The 23,952-nt window shown below is 36.6% G+C and overlaps 1 protein-coding gene across 1 annotated transcript; it reads left to right on the top strand.

The window, feature by feature from the left end:
* The first annotated feature begins 3,947 nt into the window (after positions 1-3,947).
* Positions 3,948-23,896, top strand: PRKAR1A (protein kinase cAMP-dependent type I regulatory subunit alpha). Its single transcript, XM_044673897.1, has 11 exons — positions 3,948-3,983; positions 7,886-8,068; positions 13,549-13,731; positions 14,919-15,010; positions 15,967-16,028; positions 18,300-18,346; positions 18,852-19,010; positions 19,315-19,375; positions 21,915-22,036; positions 22,733-22,814; positions 23,592-23,896. The coding sequence occupies exons 2-11, from the start codon at positions 7,895-7,897 to the stop codon at positions 23,762-23,764; spliced, it is 1,155 nt and encodes a 384-aa protein (XP_044529832.1). The 5' UTR covers positions 3,948-3,983; positions 7,886-7,894; the 3' UTR covers positions 23,765-23,896.
* The last annotated feature ends 56 nt before the right edge of the window (positions 23,897-23,952 follow it).

Here is a 23,952-nt window from a genome sequence, read left to right as displayed (position 1 = left end):
GTTATGAAAGAGGTGAGAGATTTTCTTCCTTTTCTCGATGATCTCTTTAGGTATTTATCAAATCTTTTCTTTCTGTAGTTTTTCCATTGGCAACCTAATTGGCTCTCAAAGCTTCAACTATGGACTTCTACATCGATTACATTTCTTTAGGGGTCTAGACCTGAATTCTTCACTTGTTTATAGAATTTCCTTGGCTTTCCCACTGGTGTTTCCAATTCAACATGTCCAAAAATGAGCTTGTAATATTTCTACAAAAAGCTTATCCTTCTTTTTAGCTTGGTAGTTTCAGTAGTAGAGTTGCTATTTGAATAAAGGCTCTGATTGAAAAAAAATGGATTATCTTTGACTCTTCCATCTCCCTCATGCCCATATCCAATATTTTTGTTTCCTCTAGTCTACAGCATCTTTCACCTTTTACTGTTAAATTCTGGTACAGCTTTGTCATCACCATTTTGGATTACTGGGGTGGTCCTCCATCTCTTCCACTTTTTGTCTTTTCTGATTCATTCTCTCCACTATTGTCTTGCTCTACAACCCACTCTATTGTAGAGTGGTGACTTTCAATATATTTTCTAGGAAAATAATACCTCATTTTCATTGGGGAATGTATTTGGGATTTGGACCTTGATATTCATTTGCATGAACTTCATTTATAATTTCTATTAATACTCAAGATAAATTGTCCAACACTAGCTGTTTTCAATTCCTCTTCCTCTTTCCTGAAACCTTTGCAAGCTGGCTTCTGACTTCATCACTCATGTTAAGCTGCTCTCTCTGGTTATCAGTGCTCATTTAATTGCCAAATGTGATAATCTTTTCTCCGTCTTCATCCTTCTCAATGTATCTGCTGCATTTGACATTGTTTATTGTTCTCTTCTCCTAAATTCTCTCTCCTGTCTGGGTTTTCATCATATTTCATACTCTCTCCTGTTCTCTTTCCATTTGTTTAACTGTTCTTCCTCTGTCTCCTCTATTGAATCCTCATCTGCATCATATTCCCTAGTTGTGTAGCTTAGTAAATGCTTCTTGCTTGCTTGAAAGAAAATTGTTTTCCACAGAAATCATAAAACCATGAGATTTAGAGCTAGAAGAGACCTTGAACTTTAGCTGGTCCAATTCCTCATTCACATCAGTGAAGAAACCGGGGCCCACAGATGTGTATTGGCTTGCTGAAGATCATACAATGGGTGGCAGAACCATCTTGAACCCAGGACCCCTCAACTCCAAATCCATTGCTCTTTTCACTATTTGTGAATCATGGTAGCAAGATTTTTCAACAAATTGAATATTTTTGATTCCATAAGAAGTAAAACATTCAGAATGACTGGACAGCAAAACAAAGTATTTGTATTAACTATCAGTGGAAGTCTATGAATTTATCTTTGGCAAAGCACCTAAGATAAAGGCATTTAGGGACTTCATTTCTTCTATTTTCTTTATCATCTATTTATCTTCTATTTTCCTCAGTCTCATTTATGTTTGCTGGATTTATTAAAAAATGGGAAATAAAAGCTTTTGATTAAGAGCAGTTGACACTTGGGGAGAAATCTTACAATGAAAGCACAATATGGCAATGATTGCTTATTGTGAAATAAGAACATTCACTGACAAATGTCATATACAATCTGGTATTCACCTATCTGGAGTTATTGGGAGGGAATCTATGCAATTTATAAGCTACTGTGACTTGAAAGATTAAACTACCACCTGTCTTAGTAAACTCCACCTGAATGTAGCTTTTATGCAACTTCTTTTCCTATTTGTTTTTTTCAACTCTCCAGTAAATATGGATTTGGTATTTGAAACAAGGTTAAGTATTATTGACAGAGAAAACAGCATGGCTCTTGACCTTGGTTGGAATTGTGCCTATAATGCAGATGGTAGGAATAAAAACCTTTTTTTTTTTCCTGAGTAAACAGCTGTCATTCAAAGAACACAGGAGAAAATATTTAATACTCCCTCTTTACTGCTTCTTTCTCTCAAGCTCTCCAAGGCTGTCTCATCAAAATATTGCATCAAAAGCAAACATGGCAGAGCCCACACAGTCCAAAAAGGGCATGACCTTGTAGCTTGAGTGACCCTTGAGCTTCATAGTATCCTATTCCCTTCTTCTGCATGACAGCTGAGGGCATATTTATCAGTCCCTTCTCTCTTTGCTCGTAGGTGTGAAATCCTCCATTATACCAGGCGTGCCACAGAGTAAATGTCACCTGTGATGTTCATCACAGAACACCCTTGGGAGAGAAAGAGACTTCTAGCCTCAGCTCACCATAGCATTTTGCTGCCTTTTTCATTTTGTTCAAAGTCTGCTTTCCTGCCCCTATCAGATATGAGGGACAATCATAAATCAAAAAATACTTTTTCTGGTCTCTTTCCTATTAGAACACTCATTCTTTTGGTTGTGCAGAAACACATGTGAAAGGGGCTATAAAAGTGTACAGCAAGAAATAAATGCTTACCAGGAAGATTTAATTAAAATCTTAAACAATCTTTTGAATCAGCTGCTCCCATTCTCCTCTCCCCCCAAAGTAGAAATCATTTTGGTTAGAGACAGAACTTCCTAGCAAATGATGATCAAAGGAATAATTTTATCCTTGAATTTATCCTTGTCTTCCTCTCCCATCATTATAGTTTTGTGACCAAGCTTGGAGGGCTATTTCAACATGGAGTTTGTCTGAGATGATTAGATGATATGTTTTAAAAATAATTGAATTTCTAGGATTTTGAGACTTCTGCAGATAGCTTTAAAAAAAGATATTTTTCTTCTGTTCTTTCTACCTTTGCATCTAACAGAAGACTGATCGGCTTTTCTATAAGTAGAACAATGAAATGACATAATATGCTTCACAGCCAGCAACTTATAAATAAATGCTAGAAGCTATTATTCTTCATTCTTTAACATTCTTGGGCCTGATTTTTCCTTGTCTCATTTTCTTTATAACTTTGGCTCACCAGCTCATGGCTGCTCTAATGGGTCCACAGACCCCAGGCTGATCATTTTCATCTAGAACACAAGAGCAAGTAGTTCTCTTTGGGGTATCAAGTCCAAGGCCCAAACATGTTTTATTTCAAGAGCAAAATGGGGTAAGACAAAAAGGTGGGGCAATGAGGTGTCAGAGGAAAGGGCATTGAGTGTGGAGTCACATCACCTATATTCGAATCCTGATTTCCAGGGTCCCTGAGATGGAACTATGATTATGCTTCTTTGTCCCTAGGAAAGGAGAGTCAGTACCATTTCTTTACTGGATCTGTTTTCTCTTCTGAAAAATGATGGAGTTGGAATAGATGATGTCTTAGTTGCAGAGAAAAAACCCAGCCTATCACACACATCCTGCACTGCCAAGAGCCTCTGGGTGGGGAGCAGCCACAGCCAGGTTGGGACGAGCCACTGCAGCTGCCAGACACTGCAGCAATTGCCATAGCAGCAGAGCTTTGCCGCATCCACTGCCGCAGTAGCCGCAGTCCTTAAGCATCCGCCTGGGCCCTAGTAACAGCACGAAACCTTCCCCGACCCAGCCACCCCTTCTGAGCCCCGCCCCCTGCAGGGTCTGCAGAGAAGAGGGCGCAGCTGCAGAGGCGCCTCCCTGCCCCCTCCACTCCGCCCACGTGAGACAGTCTGGGGCTTTACCAGGGGGAGAGAAGACCGACTAGTCAAAAGAGGCGGAGGAGTGGAGAGGAGAGGAAGAGAAGGAAGTGGGTGCAGCAGAAGCGACAGGAGGAGCCTGGCCAACTGAGAAGAGGTGGAGCTCGAGGAGACTGAAAGACGGACGGACTGACGGAAAGAAAAAGAGGGAGACAGGGAGAAAAAAGGAGACCTGAGGCAGATAGTTTAGACTGAGATAGTCTAGACACACAAGAGCGTCTAAACCGAGACAAAAAAAGAAAAGAGAAACGAAAAGAGAAGTATAGATACAGAGAAAGAGAGGTAGAGGCAGAGAAAGGAAGAAAAGAGAGCCAGAAGAGAAAAAATTGTGGACAAGCAGGTGAGTGAGTCGGGGATCGTGAAAGAACCGAAAAAGGAGGGAAGGGGGAAAGGAATGAGGGAGGGCTACAGAGTAGGATAAAGGAGTCCAGGAAAGAAGGGTCCCGGGAGGGGGGCAGGGGAGTTGAGGTTCGAAAGAGAGGGGCTGGGGAGAGGGGGAAGGGCGGTACTTTCCCCTTTAAGGTTGCCAAGGCAACCACCTTGACCAGACCGAGGCCCATTGACGTCAGTGATCGAACGCTGATTGGTCGTGGCTGGTTCGTTTCCGGTGGGGGGGCCTCCGAGGAGCTGAGATCACCTGAAAACCGCCGAGGTGGAGGGGGGAGACGCAAAACGGGTCGAAGCTGGCCCTGAGCCGCCTGGCAGCCCTCAGGACCCAGAGCTTGCTGTTGCCAGCATCTCGGTAAGTGGAGCGCGTCCGGGGTCCGGCCTCGGTCGCGCTTCGCTACTGAGCTAATCCGTTTGTTACGGCTGAACAGATCCAAGATGGCGCCTGGAAGAGCGTTCTGAGAAAGAGCCGCACCCAGCCCTTCTTTCCCCCTCCCCCTCCCCGTCCAAACCTCCGGGGCCTCTGCCTCCTTCCCCCCTAACCCCAACCCCTACCCCCCGCACCTTCAGTTTCCCTGCTCTTAGATTGTCTTCTCCCTTCGGCCTCGCTTGCGGGATTCCACCTTAGCCCCTCCTAACTCCGAGCAGCCCTCTTTTTTTGCATTCCTGCGATTCTCTTCCCCCACCTTCTGTTACCGAAAGAGAAGCACCCGAGTATGTTCCAGTAAAATAAAATATATGAAGTGGTCTGCAAACTTTAAAATGTTATACACCTAAGAACACCTACCTTCCAGGGTGATTGTGAGGCTAAAGCGAGCTATTTGTTAAGAAGTGCTTTGCAAACAGACCTTAAAGCGCTTTGTAAATACTAGTTATTATCATTACTACTATTATTACTTATTGTTATAGATATGTTTTATTATTTATTATTTTATTCTATTCCCTAAATCAGACTTTTCCCTTTCTGTTCCTGAAACTCCCATCTCGCATCTTGCTTTTGCTTCACCCCCTAGCTCTTACTTGTCACTATCTGCTCCTTGCCCCTCCCTCCCCTCATTAAGCCCTTTTTCTTAATGAATTTTCTTTTGTTGTTCTTCACCTATCTCTAAACCAGATTTTTATACATATTTCTCTCTGGTCCTTTCCCCCTCACACCTTTTCCCTCAGTCTCTTCCCCTCTACTGTCGCCTGTCAGCTATCACAGGCAGGAGATTTGATCTCCCTTTCTCATTTCTTTCATGGAATTTCCTGTGGGCATAAATGAAATAAATGGCAAATCTCTGCTATCCCTCAAAACAACTAAACCAAACCCAAAATCCAAACTGATGAACTGTTAAAAGACACAGCTTGCAGTCTCAACTCTTGCTATGCATAGTCAGGATGAGTTGTAATTAAGAGTTCTCTTTAGTCTCTAGTGAAAGGCAGTAAGTAGTAACAAGCCAATACATGGTAGTATACTTGTATGCTTTGGAAAAGTTTTGAAAATTCTCTCCTGTTCCACAATTAGGACTGTAGTTTTTCCTTTTGAGAGTAATTTATGTCAATTTAGAGATGTAACAACAAAAGCACAATTAGTTCTATATAGGAAAAATTATAAGATCTCCAATGGTTATAATGTAGCTTTTGTGTAATGATTACAAAATAATTATTTTTAGTGAAACAATGTGCTCCTACTCCCTCAGGCTGCTGCCAACCTTTTAGTATGGCCTTTTATTAGGGTTTTTGGTTCCTTATTGGGGACTTGTTTTCTCTATAAAATAAAAGTGTTGGCTTTGATCATCACCTCAGAGGTCCCTTTTATCTTTAAATTCATGATTCTGTGTTTTAAAAACTTTATAACAGTATTGTGGTTGTCAAGTCTTATTTTATATTGTTGAATGATCTGGGAAATGGATAGTAGTGTGCACTCTTAAGTAGATATTACATGTCTATATTTTTTCAGTGGTAGGTCCCATGTTTTATCAGTTGTATCAGCAAAGTGCTTTTAGAGTCTCTTAATTTGTGGACTATGGTAAAATCACTAATTTTTTTTACCAGTTAATTAGAGTACTTATTATTGATCTTATCATGGAGATTATGAAAACAAAGGAAGTGTAGGGCTTCTTAAAATCTCTTGAGTCAAGGTGTTTTTCCCATTACTTATTTTGAACTAGTCTACTCAGTTTTAGGAGGCTTATAATATAATTTTGTTGGAAAAGCATTGGTTTTTTAATATTAACTTTAGTTGCATTTCTGTTTTTAGGTAAGGGCTTAGGAGAGACATGATTCAAGCCTAATGTATAAACTTTTCCTATGATATCTTTTGTAATAGGGAGGTGTGACATTTCAATGAAAATGTAGTTATGATGCTTTAGTTTTTCCTATCTAATTGAAAAAATTCTTTTTAACTTTCAAGTTCCTAAAAAGTCGATCAGTTACTGTTTGAGACATTGTCAGTTTTATATTTTTATCCAGCTCATTTCTATATCAAAGTAATTTGAGCCTGTTTTGAAAACTTTCAAATGTATCTTTGAAAATATATAAACTTGAAGCCATATCTTATAAGATTGCATGTACTAATTTAATGGGAACTTTTAAAAAAATAATTAAAATTTGTAAGTAGCAGAGTAGTGTAATGGAAAGAGTACCAGAAAAATTCGATTTGAATCCTCCCTTTGTCACTTCTTGTATCACATTGGGCAAGTTGACTCTTTTGCCCTCAATTTCCTCATTTGTAAAAAGGGATTAAGTTATATCAATAATTCTCAAAGCATGGTCCATGTATTCCAAGAGTCCATGAGTCCCTTTCAGGAGGCCTGCGTGGACAAAATGATTTTCATAAAATATTAAAATGCTCTTCTCTTTTCCAGTTATGTATGTGTGAGGTCAGATTTTTTTTTTTACATATTTCAATCAGAACAGTTACTTTAATGCAGAAGCACAGATGGGAATCTAGCTGTCTTTGTTAATCTAGACATTAAAGAAAATTTCAAAAATATGTAAACAACGCAACTTTTGATTTTTTGTTTTGTTTTGGAAAATAAAGTATAAAAGGATCCTAAGACCAAAAAGTTTGAGAACTGCTAAATGATAATCTTTGAAATTTCTTTCTTACTTTAAAATCTATAGTCTTGTGAATAAGAAAAAATTTTGCTGAGACTCTATTACTAAAAATATCCAATTATCAGTCAGGATTATTGATCAAAACTGATATTATAAGCATTTGAAATAAGATGATTTCTAATCATGCTCTTTTGTTTCTTTTGTGATTTGTTAAAAAATGCCATGACAAGTAGTAAGCCAAGTACTAGTGTACTCTTAATACTTGTGAAACTCTTTGCTAGATAGGAGTATATAGTAGGAATGTTAGATATTTAGTTTCTTACCCTTACAATACTCCTGTTTGCTTTATGTAAGGTATATAGCTCATACTGTCATATTGAAATGAACCCAATCAAGCTCCCTCAACTGGTTAATTTTTCAGCAATTTGAGGAACAGATGCTGACAAATTCCAGATCCGTATCTTAGTTTACTATCACTAACTGTTCATGGTACCAAATCTTGCCTTAGGAACTAGACTTGTTTCTTAATGGAAGAATATTATTTAGGTACAACTTTTAATCCCCTTTCCCTTTCCTTTTCTTCTGGTAGGAGAGGGGAAAATCAAAGATGAAGGTAAATATTATTCTCCCATTAGGAAACAAGTCTAGTTCCTAAGAGAGGATTCAGTCACTTTGAAGCAGCATTGAAATCAGAAATATGTTATTGTGCCTTGTCTTTTAAACTTGCTTAAGATATTGAGCAAAACAGAAGCTCAGTTTCATTTTTCTCTTTCTAAATAGTTTATGCAAAAAATATGTACATTTTTCTTTTAGCCTAAAATAATGGCAACCAGCGGTGCCAGCAGTGAGGAGGAGCGGAGCCTCCGGGAGTGTGAGCTCTATGTCCAGAAGCATAATATCCAGGCACTCCTCAAAGATTCCATTGTACAGCTCTGTACTGTTCGACCTGACAGACCCATGGCATTCCTTAGGGAATACTTTGAGAGACTGGAGAAGGTAAAAAATGTGGGGAGGGAAAAATAGGTTCAAACGGTTGCTAAATTTAATTGCCAGTCATTCTTACAAATTTGTATCAAATGTCAAGGTAAGTCTTTAGTAAAGTAATGGATTTTAAAATGCAGTTTAGTTTGATCGTTTTCATATTGTATAAGCTAGGCTAACAGGATCTGAAAGGACAGTTCCTCCTGTCTGCATTAAGAAATGGGCATATTACACAATTAGCTAATTATATAGTTATATTTAATAGTATATCAAAAGTTCTTGAGAATGGTATTTTTCTTAAGTAGCTTAACTATTCCCCACAAAATTTTGTTTATATGGTTTTATATATTCTATTTGTAGAAATATAGTTAACTCAATAGCTCCCTTTCTCTTATGGTCAGTATTAATATAAATTTTTAGCCTAGCCTATTTCTGAATTATTAAAATTCTGTAATTGTATAATTTGTTTTTATATGTGATGAATTTGGGTTACTCAATCTAAAGGGGGTTAATCCAACTAGAGGATCAGTTTTTACTTTTTTTTAAACAATGAAGTCTTTTGGACCTTTGGATGCAAAGACAATTAATCCAATTTTCCTTTTTCAAAAAGTAATCTAGGGATATCTGCTGTCATCTTTTTAATCTGAAATGTTTATATTTGTTCTGTGACTCATGTAGAGGACATTTCTATATTAAATTTTTATTTTCTTTTCTATTGATAAATCTTAAATTCACTTTCTTCTTAAGGACTGATGAATGAAACAACTTAGATCTCATGTACATATATGTCCTGAATGACTTATTTAAAGTGATGGGACTATTTGACCAAATAATTTATCTAGAAAAGGGCTTCTTTTTGTTTTATGGACCCCTTTAGTGCTCTGGAGATGCCTTGCTTCCCTTCTCAGAATGTTTTTAAATTCCTAAAAATAAAATAGCTAGCATTACAAAGGGAAACTAATTATGCTGAGATATAATTATAAAAGGATTAAAAAATGAAATTTTAAAGACCCAGGGTAAGAACTCTTGTTCTAGAACCATTCCAGTTGCTTCTTTGGATAGACAAAATTTAGATCAGGAACCACATTAAAATTTTAAGTTGGAGTTTGGTTATATGCTATAAATAATTTTAAAAACTTAAGAAAAAGTAAAAAAAACTAGGTTAAGGTAGTATCCACTTAGAGGAATATTATTATGTAGTAGGTAGGGGGCTGGCTTTGGAATCAATACAAGAAATCACATCTTGTAGTGAAACATACTAATTATGTGACCGTGGTCAAATCACTTAAATCTTCAGTCCTGTATGTTCTCTGAGACAAAGGATGAATATAATAAAACATGGAGCAATTTTGTAAAAATAGTGTCACTATTGTTAAAGTGCAGAATGAGCTGAGACTGGCAAGGAGAGTAAAGGGCAACAAAGAAAATATTTTTAAAGCTATATTGAGCCAAAAAAAAAGGATAGAGCTTTTCTTGGGGAAGAACAGAATGATAACTGAAAACAGGGCAGAGCTGCTCTATTCTTATTTTGCTTGTGTTTTCTTTCCAAGTATAATGATTTTTGCACTGAAAATCACAAGATAAAATATACTTTCAGGGAATTGATAGTCAAGAGAGACAGATAGCACCTAGTTTCCTTGGATTATTCAAGTCACCAGACCTGGAGAGACTAGCTCCATAGGTATTGAAACATGACTAACCCACTTCCAATAGCATATGAAAGATACTGAAATATCAGAAGATAGACTGATTGGAGAAGGGCATATGTTAACCTCAGTTTTCACAAAAAGGAAAGAGAACAGTTTGGAAATGGTAGTTCAGTGAGATGTTGATTTCTGAGAAAATTATAGAATGGGTCATGAAAGGGATGGTTGCCTAAGCATCTATAAAGAGATGTGATTTCAAAGAGAGTCAGCTTGGTTTCACCAAGAACAGGTTATGCCAGACTAATCTCATTTTCTTTTTTGACAGTATTATTAAACTAATGGGTAAGTGGAATTCTGGGACAATAATTTGTCCAGATTTTTCAAGAATATGGAAAGATGTGGACAAAATAATAGATTTATTTGTGGTTTGATATCTTGACTTGAAATAGCACTGTTAATTCTTCGTTGTTAACTTGGTAGGAGGAAAAGTCTAGTGGAATTACCCCATGTATCTTGGTTGGCTATATGAGGTTTAACATTTTTATTAGTGACTTGGATGAAGGCAGAATGTATGCTCATATCTACATATTATACAATACTGATGGGGGAAGGGTGTCGCTGATGCAATGATTCACAGAGTCTAATAAGCTTCTTAAGCTAGAATGCTGGGATGGACCTAATATGATTGACATTCTACAGAAATAAATGCCAAGTTATGAAAAAAATTTGGTTATGAAAAAAGTCAGTTTCACAAATACAAGATGGAGAGGAGGAATGGTAAGAATCAGATTTGTCTAAAAAAAGATTTTGGGTTGTAAGAATCAAAATTTAAGAGTTGTAAGGAAACTTCATTGAGAATCTAATCCATTGATTCCTAAAGTGGGCGCTACTGCCCCCTGGTGGGTGCTGCAGCGATCCAGGGGAGTGGTGATGGCCACAGGTGCATTTATCTTTCCTATTAATTGCTATTAAAATTAAAAAAGAATTAATTTCCAGGGAACTAAGTAATGTTTTTTCTGGAAAGGGGGCGGTAGGCCAAAAAAGTTTGGGGATCACTGATCTAATCCAAAAATAAAGTGATTATCAATTACCAGGATAATCTTCACTATTTACCTACCCAAATGGTTTGTCATCCAGTTTGAAGACCTTTGAGGAGGTGGAACCCACCTTCTCTCGGGACAGCCCATTTCCCTTGGGACAGCACTAGTTGTTGGGAAATTTTTTTCTGACATGAAGCCACCCAAATAGGTTTCTTTGCAATTTCTGTGTCTGTACTTTGGTGCCAAATAAAATGAGTTTAATTTCTCCTCTACGTGACAGCTTGAAGATGTCTATCATCTCCTACTCTTCTATCCCCGAGTCTTTTCTTCCTCCTTTCAGATAATCATCATATGATATGGAATCAAAGTCCTTACCATTCCAGTTGCCCTCCTCTTAGTGTCTTTCTTCACCTATGGTATTAGAACTGAGCACAATATTTTGGTGACATCTGACCAGGATAGAGTGCATTGGGACTGCTACTTTTCTATTATTGGAACCTCTGTGCCTCTTAATGCAATCCAGGATTGTGTTAGTTTTTTGGCTGCACTGCACACTGCTGACTCTTCGAGCTTTGCAGTTCGCTAAAACCCTCAAAATGTTTTTCAAAACAAGTATCTTATAATCCTTTCCCCTATCTAGTAGCTATGAAATTGTCTTTTTTTTTGTAACCAAGTTTAAGAATATGCCTAAAGATTAAGGATCTGGAGTCCATGGATAAATTCCAAAGGGCCTATAAACTTGGATGGGAAAAAATTACATCTTTATTTTCACAAACCTCTAACTGAAATTAGCATTTGATGATTATAGGCATCAAACATTCTATTAAACGGTTCATGGCTTCTTGAGATTGCCAGAGGAGTGCATGACATACACACAAAAAGATTAAGAACCTTTGTTACAGAATGGTATAGTAGAGGAAGAGAAAGGGAGGAACTGAGATATAACACAATTTGTTAAGGTGTTCCTAAACTGAGGTGGGAAGGAAGACCAAGTAAACAAAGTGATTTTTTGGGGGGGCGGGGGCGGAGAAGGAGAATTGAGTTAATTGGGGCAGGTAGGTGGACTTTTAGCTGTGTGACTCTGGATAAGTCACATAACCACAATTGCCTAGCCCATACTGCTCTTCTGTCTTGGAACCTATAGAAGGATAAAGGTTTTTAAAAAAATTTAATATATTAACTTCTGTAGGTGAGATTGTTATTTGTCATGTCCTTTATTAAAACAAAAGGCTCCAGATGTTTCATCCAAATTGGGTTTGAATAGTCTTTATATATAGACTGATTATAATTAGTATTTCATTGAAAATAACAAATGACTGCATTTTAGCTTACACTCTAGTGAGATGTATTAGTCGTTATAGGTTCTCTTTAAAACAGTATCTTTAAATTTGTTCATCTCTAGCTTATTTGGCTTTTAGTATCAAAAAATGTTAAGTTCATTTTTGACTTGTGATTATAGAACTTCATGAAGAACAGGTGGGTCATTGCCATACTATCATCATTACCTTTTTTGGGGAGGAGGAAGGGGTCAGGAATACTAGACTGGTAGATGAGAAGAATGCTAGAGATATATTTTACATAGATTTTATGAAACATTGGGAATATGTTTTATGCTATCTTGTGGACAAGATGGATAAATGTGGACTCAATGATAATATGTTAGCTAGTTTCACATTTGGTTGAATGGACTAGGTCCAAAGAGTAGTAAATCTTGGAAGAATGTCTCTGGTTTGTGTTTGCTCTTGTGCTATTTAATGTAAAGGCATGGACAATGTTGGAGGAAAGAAGAGAAGGCTTCATTTTTCCATCATTTGATGAAGAATAATGCCATTTTAGAATAAGCATCCATTTCATTGTAAACAGAAAGTCTTGTTCACCTTCTATTTTTGTTTTCTGTTCCATTTTATGTGTAAAAGACACTCAAAGGATAGAGTGTATCCTATTTCAGACTTTGGGAGCAAGGATAGATTAGCAAATTAGGAAATCTCATGTATCCCCTTTTGGAACTATGATCTGATCCAATCATTCTGGAGAACAATTTGGAATTCTACCCAGAGAGCTATAAAATCATGTATTTTCTTAGAACAGCAATTTAATTACTGGGTCTGTTTCCCAAGGAGATCAGGGAAAAAGGAAAGAGTCTGTATGTTTTAAACCAGTGATGGGCAAACTACAGTCCTCAGGCCAGATGTGGCTCCCTGAAATGTTCTCTCCAGCCACGGACATTATTCCTAATCTGACTAATACAATGAGTAGGATACAATACAATGAAACTTTGAAAGAGTTGCCTTAGAAACAGAATGACAGATGAGCATTTCCTTTCTTTTGGCCCCCTCTTTAAAAATTTGCCCATCACTGTTTTAAACTATTTATAGCAGTTCTCTTTGTGATGGCAAAGAACTGGAAATTGAAGGGGCATCCAATATTTGAGGAATTGTCAAACAAATTGTAGCATATGATTGTGATGAACACTACTGTGCTGTAAGAAATGATGAATAGATACGTTTTTTTAAAAAAACTTGGAATTGCATGAGATAATAAAGAGTGAAATGAGTAGAACCAAGAGAACATTATATATAGCTATAGTTTTAATATTTGAAGAATAGCTTGTGAATGTGTGTGTTTGTGTATATATACTTTGCTGGATGATGCCTTCTAAGGTATGGAGAGGAGAGGCCAGGGCTGAATTAGAAAAAAACAGTAATAGAGAAAAAAGTAGGATGATTTAAATAAAATATTAGTTTTCTACAGTAGATGAACATATGCTCTGAACATTTCTTTTTAAATCTTTCTCTTTTTTTTCCTCCAGGAGGAATCAAAACAGCTCCAGGCTCTGGCTCTGCCGGTGCAGAAAGCTGTTATCCTGGCTGAAACAAGGGAAGAAGAAATTTCTCCTCCACCTCCCAACCCAGTGGTTAAGGGTCGGAGACGAAGGGGTGCTATCAGTGCAGAGGTGTACACTGAGGAAGATGCTGCATCATATGTTAGAAAGGTAATTCTGCTCCAGTTTATGGGCTAAGCCATCCAAAAGATCAAGCCTATCTTATCTTAGACCTTGAGATCAAGGACAGACTAGGAAGTTAGGAAATCTCAGTGGCCCCCTTTCCAAACTGGCCCTAAGGTCAGTGAAATAACCTTTTGTGAGCCCAGTAAGACTATCTACATTCTGTATAAGCATATATGGGAAATGGTTCATATTTCAGAAAGTGCACTTAAAAATTTGAGGAATGTTCTCAAGGCTCAAATAATAATCATTTCATGATTGTTGACAAGTGAATAATCTACTTTAGTTAAGCAGAAACTTTCAAAGTTCACTATACCCTCTAAGTTGTATTATTCTGTTGTGACATCTTGTCATCAGATGTTCTACAGGCTGCTAATAAAAGCTCCCTTATAACCCATTAATATTTTTAAACCCCCTGATTACACTTGGAATTTGAGTCTTTTCCTACTCCAAAGCATTTTGTGTCACAGAAGAAGAAAGCAGGTATTCTTCCCTTTTGTTAGGTTAGGATCGTATTTAAAGCTGGAAAGCACTTTAGAGGTCATCTAGTTTAACATTTTGCTGATGGGGGACACAGAGGCCCAGAAGGGTTAAGTGATTTTCAGAATGATACAGGTAGTAAAAAGGCTTTCTTCTTAACCTTCCAACTTCCTTTCCTTTAGCCAGGTCATCTTATTCTCCCTGTTGGAACTGTACCATATTTCCTTTTTTTTTTTTTTTTTGGAAAGGGACTCTTTCTTGCCTAAAGATCCCTAATTATCAGCACTGTTAGCTTTGCCAACTTTCTGAATGTGGCTAGCCTTCATCAACTAGCTTGAAGCATGTTCTTCAGGCACTTTATGGATTTACCAAATTTCAAAAATTTTTGTTTAATGGTTAGGATGTAGAAAAGAGACTTTTCTACTACAGAATAATTTCCTTGGACAAATTGTTTCATTTCTTAAATTTAAACTGGAAACTATTCTTACTGGGTATTAAATGGATTAATCAGTACTTCTTATTTGCTATGAGAATCACAATTGCTATAAATCTTTAATAGTAGATGTTTGAAAGAGTAGTGTTTCAGTGTTCATAAGTTATGTGATACTAAGTTGGAAAAGAGATTACAAAATGTATAATTTGCTTTTTTTTTTTTAAACAATTGTGACACTAGATCTTTATTTTTTTTCCCCTAGGTTATTCCGAAAGATTACAAGACTATGGCTGCTTTAGCTAAAGCCATTGAGAAGAATGTACTGTTTTCACATCTTGATGACAATGAGAGAAGGTAGATTTTGGTTTTACCTTGTAGTTTTAGTATTCAGTTCAAAATAGTAAGCATTTAACAAATACTTACTATAATCCAGGCATTATAAGGAGCACACTTCTGTTGGGGGAAAGCAACATGTATAATACAAATAAATACAAAATTTTGGATTGGTGAGTACAATTTTAACATGAAAGGCAGTTTATTAGCAATACAAATGAAATTCCAGAGGGGAAAATGGAAGAATAAGGAAAAGTAAGATAGAGTTAACCAACTAGTGAAAAGATGAAATTGACGTGAATAGGTTTGAAGGAGGCTTTGGCAGCAGGGCAGATAGCCCCTAGTCCTGACAGTCAAAGCAGGAATTGATGGTATCCTGGGACTAAGCTTGTTATAAAATAAGGCATTTTTGAGGTATTCAGTCAAGTCACTTCTGCCTTCAGACTCCTTGTATTATTGAATAGATTATCCCTCTTGAGGTGGGTATAGGGGAGGGATAGTCAGGTAGGTCTTTTTTCTTGGGATGATATGATTTTGCCATTTTTCTTGATGCATTGCCATTATTATTATTATTATTTATATTCTATTAATTCTATTCTATTCTATTCTATTCTATTCCCTTATTTCCTGTCTTAGAATTAATAGTAAGTTCTAAGGTAGAGGAAGAGTAGTAAGGACCAGGCAGTTGGGGTTAAGTGACTTACCTGGGGCTACACAGCTAGAAAGTATCTGAGGCCAGATTTTAATCCAGAACCTTTCATCTCTAGACCTGGTACTCTATTCACTGAGCCACCTAGCTGTCCCCATACTTATTTTTTGGAGTTAGGATCTTAAGAAAGGGGGCTAATGGTAGATAGAACGTTTATTCCTTTGATGGCAATACAGTCTAAAAAATCCAACAAAATTTATATTTGCATATCATTTCAGAGGCATATTTTGAAATATAGCATAAGAATAAATTCTCCTCTCCTTTGCAGTGATATTTTTGATGCCATGTTCCCAGCTTCCTTTATTGCTGGAGAGACGGTAATTCAACAAGGTAAGGACCACCATTTCCAAAAAAAATTTTTTAATTCGGAAGAAGTTAATCTAGTTCTTTTTTCTTGTTCTTTACCATTCCACTTCCTTCTCCTGTTTTTACTGATTTTCCCATTTGATCAATCAGCAAACATTTAAGTACCTACTCTGTCTCATGGTACAAAGACAAAACAAGAAGCTTATATTCTTTTTATATTCTTTTGGAGGGGTGTGTGTGTGTGTGTGTGTGTGTGTGTACACACAAAATACATAAAAGATAAATACAAGGTAATTTGAGGGCAGTGTGACCAAAGGAGTTGGAGATAAAAGTCTAGGAGGTTGGCATTTGAGTTAGATTTTGAAGGAAATTAGGTTCAGAGGCATAGAGAGTGCTTTACTGGCTGGCATAAGATACATTGCTGCATCCTGTGCCAAATGATGTAGACGAGATGTTTTGTGAAGAACACCAAGAGGGCCAGTTTGGCTTAACTTTAGTACATGAAGCATAGTGATGTATTATAAATCTGGAAAAGTAAATTGAGGCTAGATTGTTAAAAATCTTTATTTGATTTTTATTTGATTCTAGGGAAAATAAGGAGCCACTAGAGTTTAAGCATGATTAATCATGCCTCTAATCAAATCAAAAAATGAGATGGTTATTCTATCACACTTTGTTAGGTGCTACAGGAAAAAAAAAGATTAAAAACTTCTCTCTAGGATTTCATGTTTTTAGAGGAGACAACATGTGCATATTATAAATATATACTTCAAGGGATTAATGCACAATGAAGCTAGAAATATAGTTTGGGGCCAGTTAGGGAAGTATTTTAAAGAACAAACAGAATCATAGAAGCATAGAATTTGAAGATTGGAAGGGACCTCATTTAGTCCAGGTCATATGAAAAGGAATCTCCTACTGTAACATACCTGCCCGGTCTCTTCTTCAAGAACTCTAAGAAAATGGAACCCAGCACTGCTTATGTCAGTCCATTTTACTTTTGGACAGCTCTCATTATCAGGAAGATTTTCTATGACAACTACATTGCCTTCTTTGCAACTGCCACATATTATTCCTGAATCTATTCTTGGATAAGCAGGAAAAACCTAATCCTTCTTCCACATAACACCCCTTCATATGCTTAAAGACAGATATCATCTCCCCACCTAAACCCAAGTTTTCTCTTCACCTGGTTCTCATATGAAATGGACTCTAGGACATTTAACATCCTGGTTGTCCTTCCTGTACACTCTCCATCCCCAATGATGCCAGGACCAAACAATACATCAGGTGAGGGAGGTTTGAGCAATTTAGTCAGAGCTCTATTCCTGGAATCTCTGCATCTCTTAATGCTATCCAAAATGGTATTAGCTTTTTTGGTTATCAATATTGTAGTAGTCTAGGGGAAGGATCTGATCATGGCCATACAAGTGGAGAAAAGAGAATGAAAATGAAGACATTATAGAGGTAAAACCAATAAATCACTTGACACCTGATTGGATATGGTGGGTGAGAGAAGTAAGGAATTTGAAATCATTTGGGACTTTTAATCCTAAGTGATTAGAAAGATGACAGTGTTCGTGACAAATAAGAGGAAATGATGGGTTTGGAGGGATGGGAAGGAATAAATTCTGCTGTGGGCATGTTAAGTTTGATATACTTTAGGGACATGGAATTTAAAATGTCCAATAGGTAGTGGGTAATGAGTAAGTTTCTAGAGCAGGGGTCATCAACCTTTTTGGCTGTGAGAGCCATAAACGCCACATTTTTTAAAATGTAATTTCCTGAGAGCCGTACAGTGCTCACAGTGCGCGCTCCTGTAACAACACCTGAAAAAAAATTGACTTTATGGCTCCTGCAGAAAGAGCCATACGTTGCCGACCCCTGCTGTAGAGGGACTGGGCTAGATTGTACATCTGGGGATGATCTGTGCAGAGATACTAATTGACCTTATGGGATCTAATGAGGTCACAGAGAGCATAGAGAAGAAAAGGGGGCTCTGTGCAGAATTTTGGAGTAGATTGACACAAGGGAAGGGCAGTCAAGAATGGCCCAGACAAGGAGCCTAGGAAGCAACTATCAGATAAGTAGAACAACAAACAAGAAAAAAGAGATTATCTCAAAGTGTCACCTGTTGTAAAGGTCAAGAAAAAAAGACAATTTGTGCCATTTTGGGACTTTTCTGGCATTTGACACATTGTTGTCCCCATCATGAAATATTTTTCGTTGGCATATAAATATTTCATAAATATGCTTATGTCTGAAATGGTTTTAATACAGCCTTCTCTTTTTAAGGTGATGAAGGTGATAACTTCTATGTGATTGATCAAGGAGAGATGGATGTAAGATATTAAAATATTTTGATCAATTTTTAAGTTAAAAATGTAATGCTATTTCATTGTCTTTAGGCAATAGGAAATGCTATTGCTAATGACCAAAAAATAAATATTTTGTTTTTTTTTTTTGTCTCAGAAGTCAGTAAAACTGATTCATATTTCTTTTTTCTAAATAGTTTGAACTAGGCAAGTTTTTTTTTTGTTTGTTTTTTAGAATTGGGTGGAGGTGCTTATTTTTTCTCTTTCGTGGTTATATAGTGGTTCTGAATTCCTCTTCAGGTTAATTTTTTTTTTTTATCTTCCTTCCCTGTCCCTGTAGAGGGCCCTTATTAGATAAATAAATACTAATATATAATAAATAAATACTTAGGTAATCTATAAACATAAGGTTCTTTGCTCCGATTTTTAAACATTTTGGGTTGATATCTTGAAACAAATGTACAGGATCTCAAACTTTTCAAGAAAGCTAATTGGTGGAGAAACAACCTAGTAATGTCCTTTGGCTTTTTAGGTCTATGTCAACAATGAATGGGCAACCAGTGTTGGAGAAGGAGGGAGCTTTGGAGAACTTGCCTTGATTTATGGAACACCCAGAGCAGCAACTGTCAAAGCCAAGACAAATGTGAAATTATGGGGCATTGATCGAGACAGCTATAGAAGAATCCTTATGGTAAGAGATTGGCTTTACTTCATTTTCACCACGTGGTGGTGCTAGGAAACTTCCTGTTGCCACTTCTGTTTGTCAACTTAAGTCTTGGGTGCTTATATTTACTGCCACTCATTTATAGAGCTGTATGTAGGAGATCTTTGTAGTTACCTACATGTTCCCAAGAAGCCTTAGTAAAGACCATTTAGTATTCAATGTTTTTTCAAAACGATTCAATGAATTTTCTTAAAGTTTCATTTATTTATTTTCAGTTTTGAGTAGCAATTAAAATTTCGAATTGAATTTGAATTTCTCTTTCCTTTTGCAGGGAAGTACATTGAGAAAACGGAAGATGTATGAAGAATTCCTTAGCAAAGTATCTATATTAGGTGAGTTGGTGGGCTATAAATATTAAAATTATTTTAATGATACTTTGGTATAAAGTATGAGTATAAAAACATTGCTGTTACCATAATTGTAATTGGCACTTTCATCTTGAACGCTTTATAAATATCACTTTACTAATCACTGCTAAGTGGAATTTCTACCTGATATCTCTGTTTCATTTAGAAGTTAGTAACTTTACAGTCTACCAGTTTGTTTTTTTTTTTCCCAGCAAACATTTGTTAAAACACAGCTATGTTCAGAACTGTGTCTGGGCTCTGGAGGAGATTCAGAATTTGGATGAGATATAGTCAGTTTCTTTATGGAGCTTGCCAAGGAAAAGAGTGTAAAGAAGAAAAAGGTCCAAGAACATATTCTTCAGGGATCCTCACAATAGCCAATAAAGGAACAGAGAGATCTAGGAGAGAAAACCTGAGAGTGTATATAGTTGGAAGGGGTGCACGACAATGTTAAAAGCTTTAAAAAAAAAAAAGAAAGAAAAAGGAGGGTGTATGTGAGGAGGTCTCCTAACTAGGAAGTCATTGAACTACCTTTGAAACAGTAATTGTGCATAGAGGGTTGAAAACTATGTTGCAAGGTGGTGAGAAGACAATGGATGATAAATAGAAGGTGAGACATGAAGTATAGATGGCATTTTCAAAAAGTGTTTAGCACTGAAGTAAGTGAAATGGGCTGTATCCTGATGAGGTTATAGGAACAAGGGGAGGCTTTTTGGGGATAAGGGAGACCCAAGTATTTTTATAGAGAGGGAGTGATTAAAAGTATATAAGAGAAATTGATTGCAGGTTGAAGGTACTGGTATAGATAGGGAATGGGATGAATGGCTCAGGTAGAAGGATTAAAATAGGGATATATCTTCTGGTATTACAAGGTGAAGAAAGTAAAGTGATAATGCTGAAATTTTGAGAGATGGAGGAAACATATAGGGAACTTAGAACTGAAGATTTCTGTCTTCTCAATCAGGAAGCTAGGTCATCTGTAAGTGTTGGAGACTGAAATTGATTAGAAGGAAGAAAGGGTATGGAACAGTTGTGAGAAATGATAGTCAATAAGTATAGAGTAGAAGAGTCATTTAGCAGCAGCAGGATTGTTATGTATCCAAATTTTAATGGGTAAATTCAGTTTTATTTCTTTCATTCCTGCTTCTTAACACTTCTACAGTAGAAGTGAAGAATTTAGATCTTGGGAGTTATTTAGGGATGAATTTTTGAAGGTCCAGAAGAGCTTCAGAAGGTCAAGGAGGTTTGAGGATTTTACACTAGTACCTAGTGAAACATTAAAGTGAAACTTGGATCAAGGCTGGTTATGTAGACAAGGGAAATCACCATGGGGGGAAATAGACAAAGATAATGTGGCTATTTCAAGGTATTGAAAATCACAGTAAGGAGAATGATTGTGTTTAGTATGAGTAATTGGAGGTTGTGGTTGTGTTAGTTCAAAGTTCTGGATATTGGATGTGCCACCATTTTGAGAAATGATGAAAATGAATGAGACATTAAAAAAAATGTCAAAGGAGTCAGCATAGATGTTGATGCTTTGAGGATAAATGGTCCAGGATAGGGTGAAGAGGAAGAGTGCAAATCAGAGATTAATATTGAGAAATTTAGAAGACGGACTTTGAACTTTAGATAGATTATGGCAGCAGATGTGACAAACTTATTAGTTAGAACTAAAGACTCTAGGGAGAGTAATTTGTGGTAGGTTGTGGGAGAACCCTGGTGACATTTTAAATTGCTATTTCTACAAATCAAAGATAACCAAAAAAAACCCCTAAACTCTCCTTCCCAAAACAGCAGTGACTGAACTGGTTTAATTGTCTTTTGGGACTTTTCCCCTCTTTTCAGGTTGTGTTTTACAGTTATTTTTGACTGCAGTTTTTAAAAACTTTTTTTCATTTTTTTGTCTTTCTCATTGGTGGTATTTTATTAAGGGTTCCAAGTACAGTAGGATATTTTCAATACTTTTATCATTTAAGAAGATTAGTTGAGATTTTAACTGCTGTTTAAAATATATTTAAATTTAGAGTAAAGCAAATTAATAAGAGAGAAACACATAGGTATGAGTCTAAGCTATGTACTTAAGATAATGTGGATATGAAAAGAGTTGTTGGAAGCAATTCTTTACAGGGGAATTGGCAAAATTTGGATCAAGTTTTATGTAATTGATGTTTTATAATGAATTGAATCTTTGAAATAATTAGTAATGACACTAGTCTTTTTGGGTCCAGTGCTTATTAGTGTGATCCCTGACAGTTGTATTGCACAGTTGCTTTTAACTGAAGCCTTTAGATGTAGCTAATGTTAGTTATGGGCAAGTAAATTTCTGAAGTAAGGAGCTAAAAGAATTTTTTCGACATTAGAAATAATAGCATTTGAACTACTAGTTCAAAAGTGGTGTTTTAATGAAACACCAACTAGAATATTATTTGAATATGATTGGTTGATTTCCTATATTCCTATGTGGGAGTGGAAGGATGAATATTACCAATTAATACAAAGGAACTTTTAAAATTTTGTCTTCCAGAGTCTCTGGACAAATGGGAGCGTCTCACGGTGGCGGATGCATTGGAACCTGTTCAGTTTGAAGATGGGCAGAAGATTGTAGTGCAAGGAGAACCAGGAGATGAGTTCTTCATTATCTTAGAGGTGAGTAAAGATTACTTAAAAAGATCAGAAAAAGAAATCTAAATTTGGGTACATTTTAAAAATACTTAGATAAGGAAAATAATACATGTGAAATCTGAAGCATTGGCATTTATTGAGTTTAAATCCTGAAGGTACCTGCCGGTCTATTCTGGAATCTTGGCTAAAAAATTTTGCTTAGCTGCTGAGACAGAAATGCAACCAGCATTCCCTTGACAGTGAAGTGTAAGAGCTAAGCTTTCAGATTCATCTAGATTAATTTTTGGCATGCTAGCTAAACCAAGCTCATCATTGAACATAATTGATGAATAAACTAATTAGTACACTGAGTGCTATTGTATATATCAGATCTGTTTGTGTGGAAAGTCATTATGTATAAATAAATGGATTTCAGGATATTTTCTAGAAGATCTCATTTATATATTTATGAAGTTGTGAAGAAAAGGAACATAACACCCAGCAGGACTTTAGAAATCCCTAGATCGTTAGCTGTTATAGGTTGCTGGAAGGAATACCATGAGAGGGCAGCAAAGGCACCTGTTAAGTTATCAGAAACACTCATGATTTTCTCACATTAAAACTAATAGATTTAGAATCCTCAAAAAATCTATTTTGCTGAGATGCTGAAATTGCACAGGATGGATAAAAGATTTTGTCACTTGAAATCTTGATAAAATTGTTGTGCTGGTTTTATTGTAGGGTTCAGCTGCTGTTCTACAGCGTAGATCGGAGAATGAAGAATTTGTTGAAGTAGGAAGATTGGGGCCCTCTGATTATTTTGGTATGTGATTAGTTCATATTTTATCTGTATTTCACCTTTCCATGAGAAGCTGTAAACTTCCTTGGGGAGTTTTCTTCCCTTATGCCTCCAAGAGGAGCAGCTTTTGCTACAGATTTTTTTTTTTGAGCTTTAAGAAAGCAGTGCAAGACTTGAGGGTTCCTGTTCAAGTCCACTTTCGTAAATAAGCTGCTTAAACAACAACTTCAAGTCACTTGTCTGATTCTGAGTTATCATTTCCTTTGGCCAGTTTCTTTTGTTTTTACTGCTTAGATTAATGAATGGTTGAAATATGTTCATTGGCAGCTAGATGGACTTTTAGACCTGGAGTAAGAAAGATCTAAGTTTAAATATGGTTGTAGACAGTTTGTAGCTGTGTGACTCAGGGCAGGCCACTTAGCCTCTCACTTATGGGCAACTCTCAACACTAAAAATTGCAGAGAAGATTCTGACTTGAGTTGTTAGAGAAAGTTCCTCACTGGAAGTTCCCTAGAGCAATAAAATCATAAGTTCAATCCCTATTCCTAGTTTATTAGTAATCTAAGATAAGAGTTCTTATCATGGAACTTTTCTCAGAATAATATTTTTAAATACATAAAATATGTGAGGTTTGCAAAAGAAACCAATTATATCGAAATGCGGTTATAATATTTTTTAAAAAATAGTTCCTAGACCTCAGTTTAAGAACTGGCCTAGGAGAATGTTGGTGTTCAAAGTGTTTGCCAGCTTGCTGTCTTTTTTTAAATCTTTTTTTTTAACTATCTTTTTTCTTCATTTCAGGTGAAATTGCACTTCTGATGAATCGTCCACGAGCTGCCACAGTGGTTGCTCGTGGCCCCTTGAAATGTGTTAAACTGGACCGACCCCGCTTTGAACGTGTTCTCGGCCCTTGCTCAGACATCCTCAAACGCAACATCCAGCAGTACAACAGCTTTGTATCACTATCTGTCTGAAATGTGGCTCCCTTGCTTGAGCTTATGCTTCACCAATCCTTTCCCTCATTTGCAGTACTACATTGGTCATTGGCATTGTCGCTTCCTTTCTGTTTTTATATATATATATATGTGTGTATGTATGTATGTATGTATACATACACACATGCAAACACACACACACACACACATATATATATATATATAAA

This window comes from Gracilinanus agilis, chromosome 4, assembly GCF_016433145.1.
Source record: "Gracilinanus agilis isolate LMUSP501 chromosome 4, AgileGrace, whole genome shotgun sequence".
In the NCBI taxonomy this organism is placed as follows: Eukaryota; Metazoa; Chordata; class Mammalia; order Didelphimorphia; family Didelphidae; genus Gracilinanus; species Gracilinanus agilis.
This window is presented reverse-complemented; position numbering and strand designations above follow the sequence as displayed.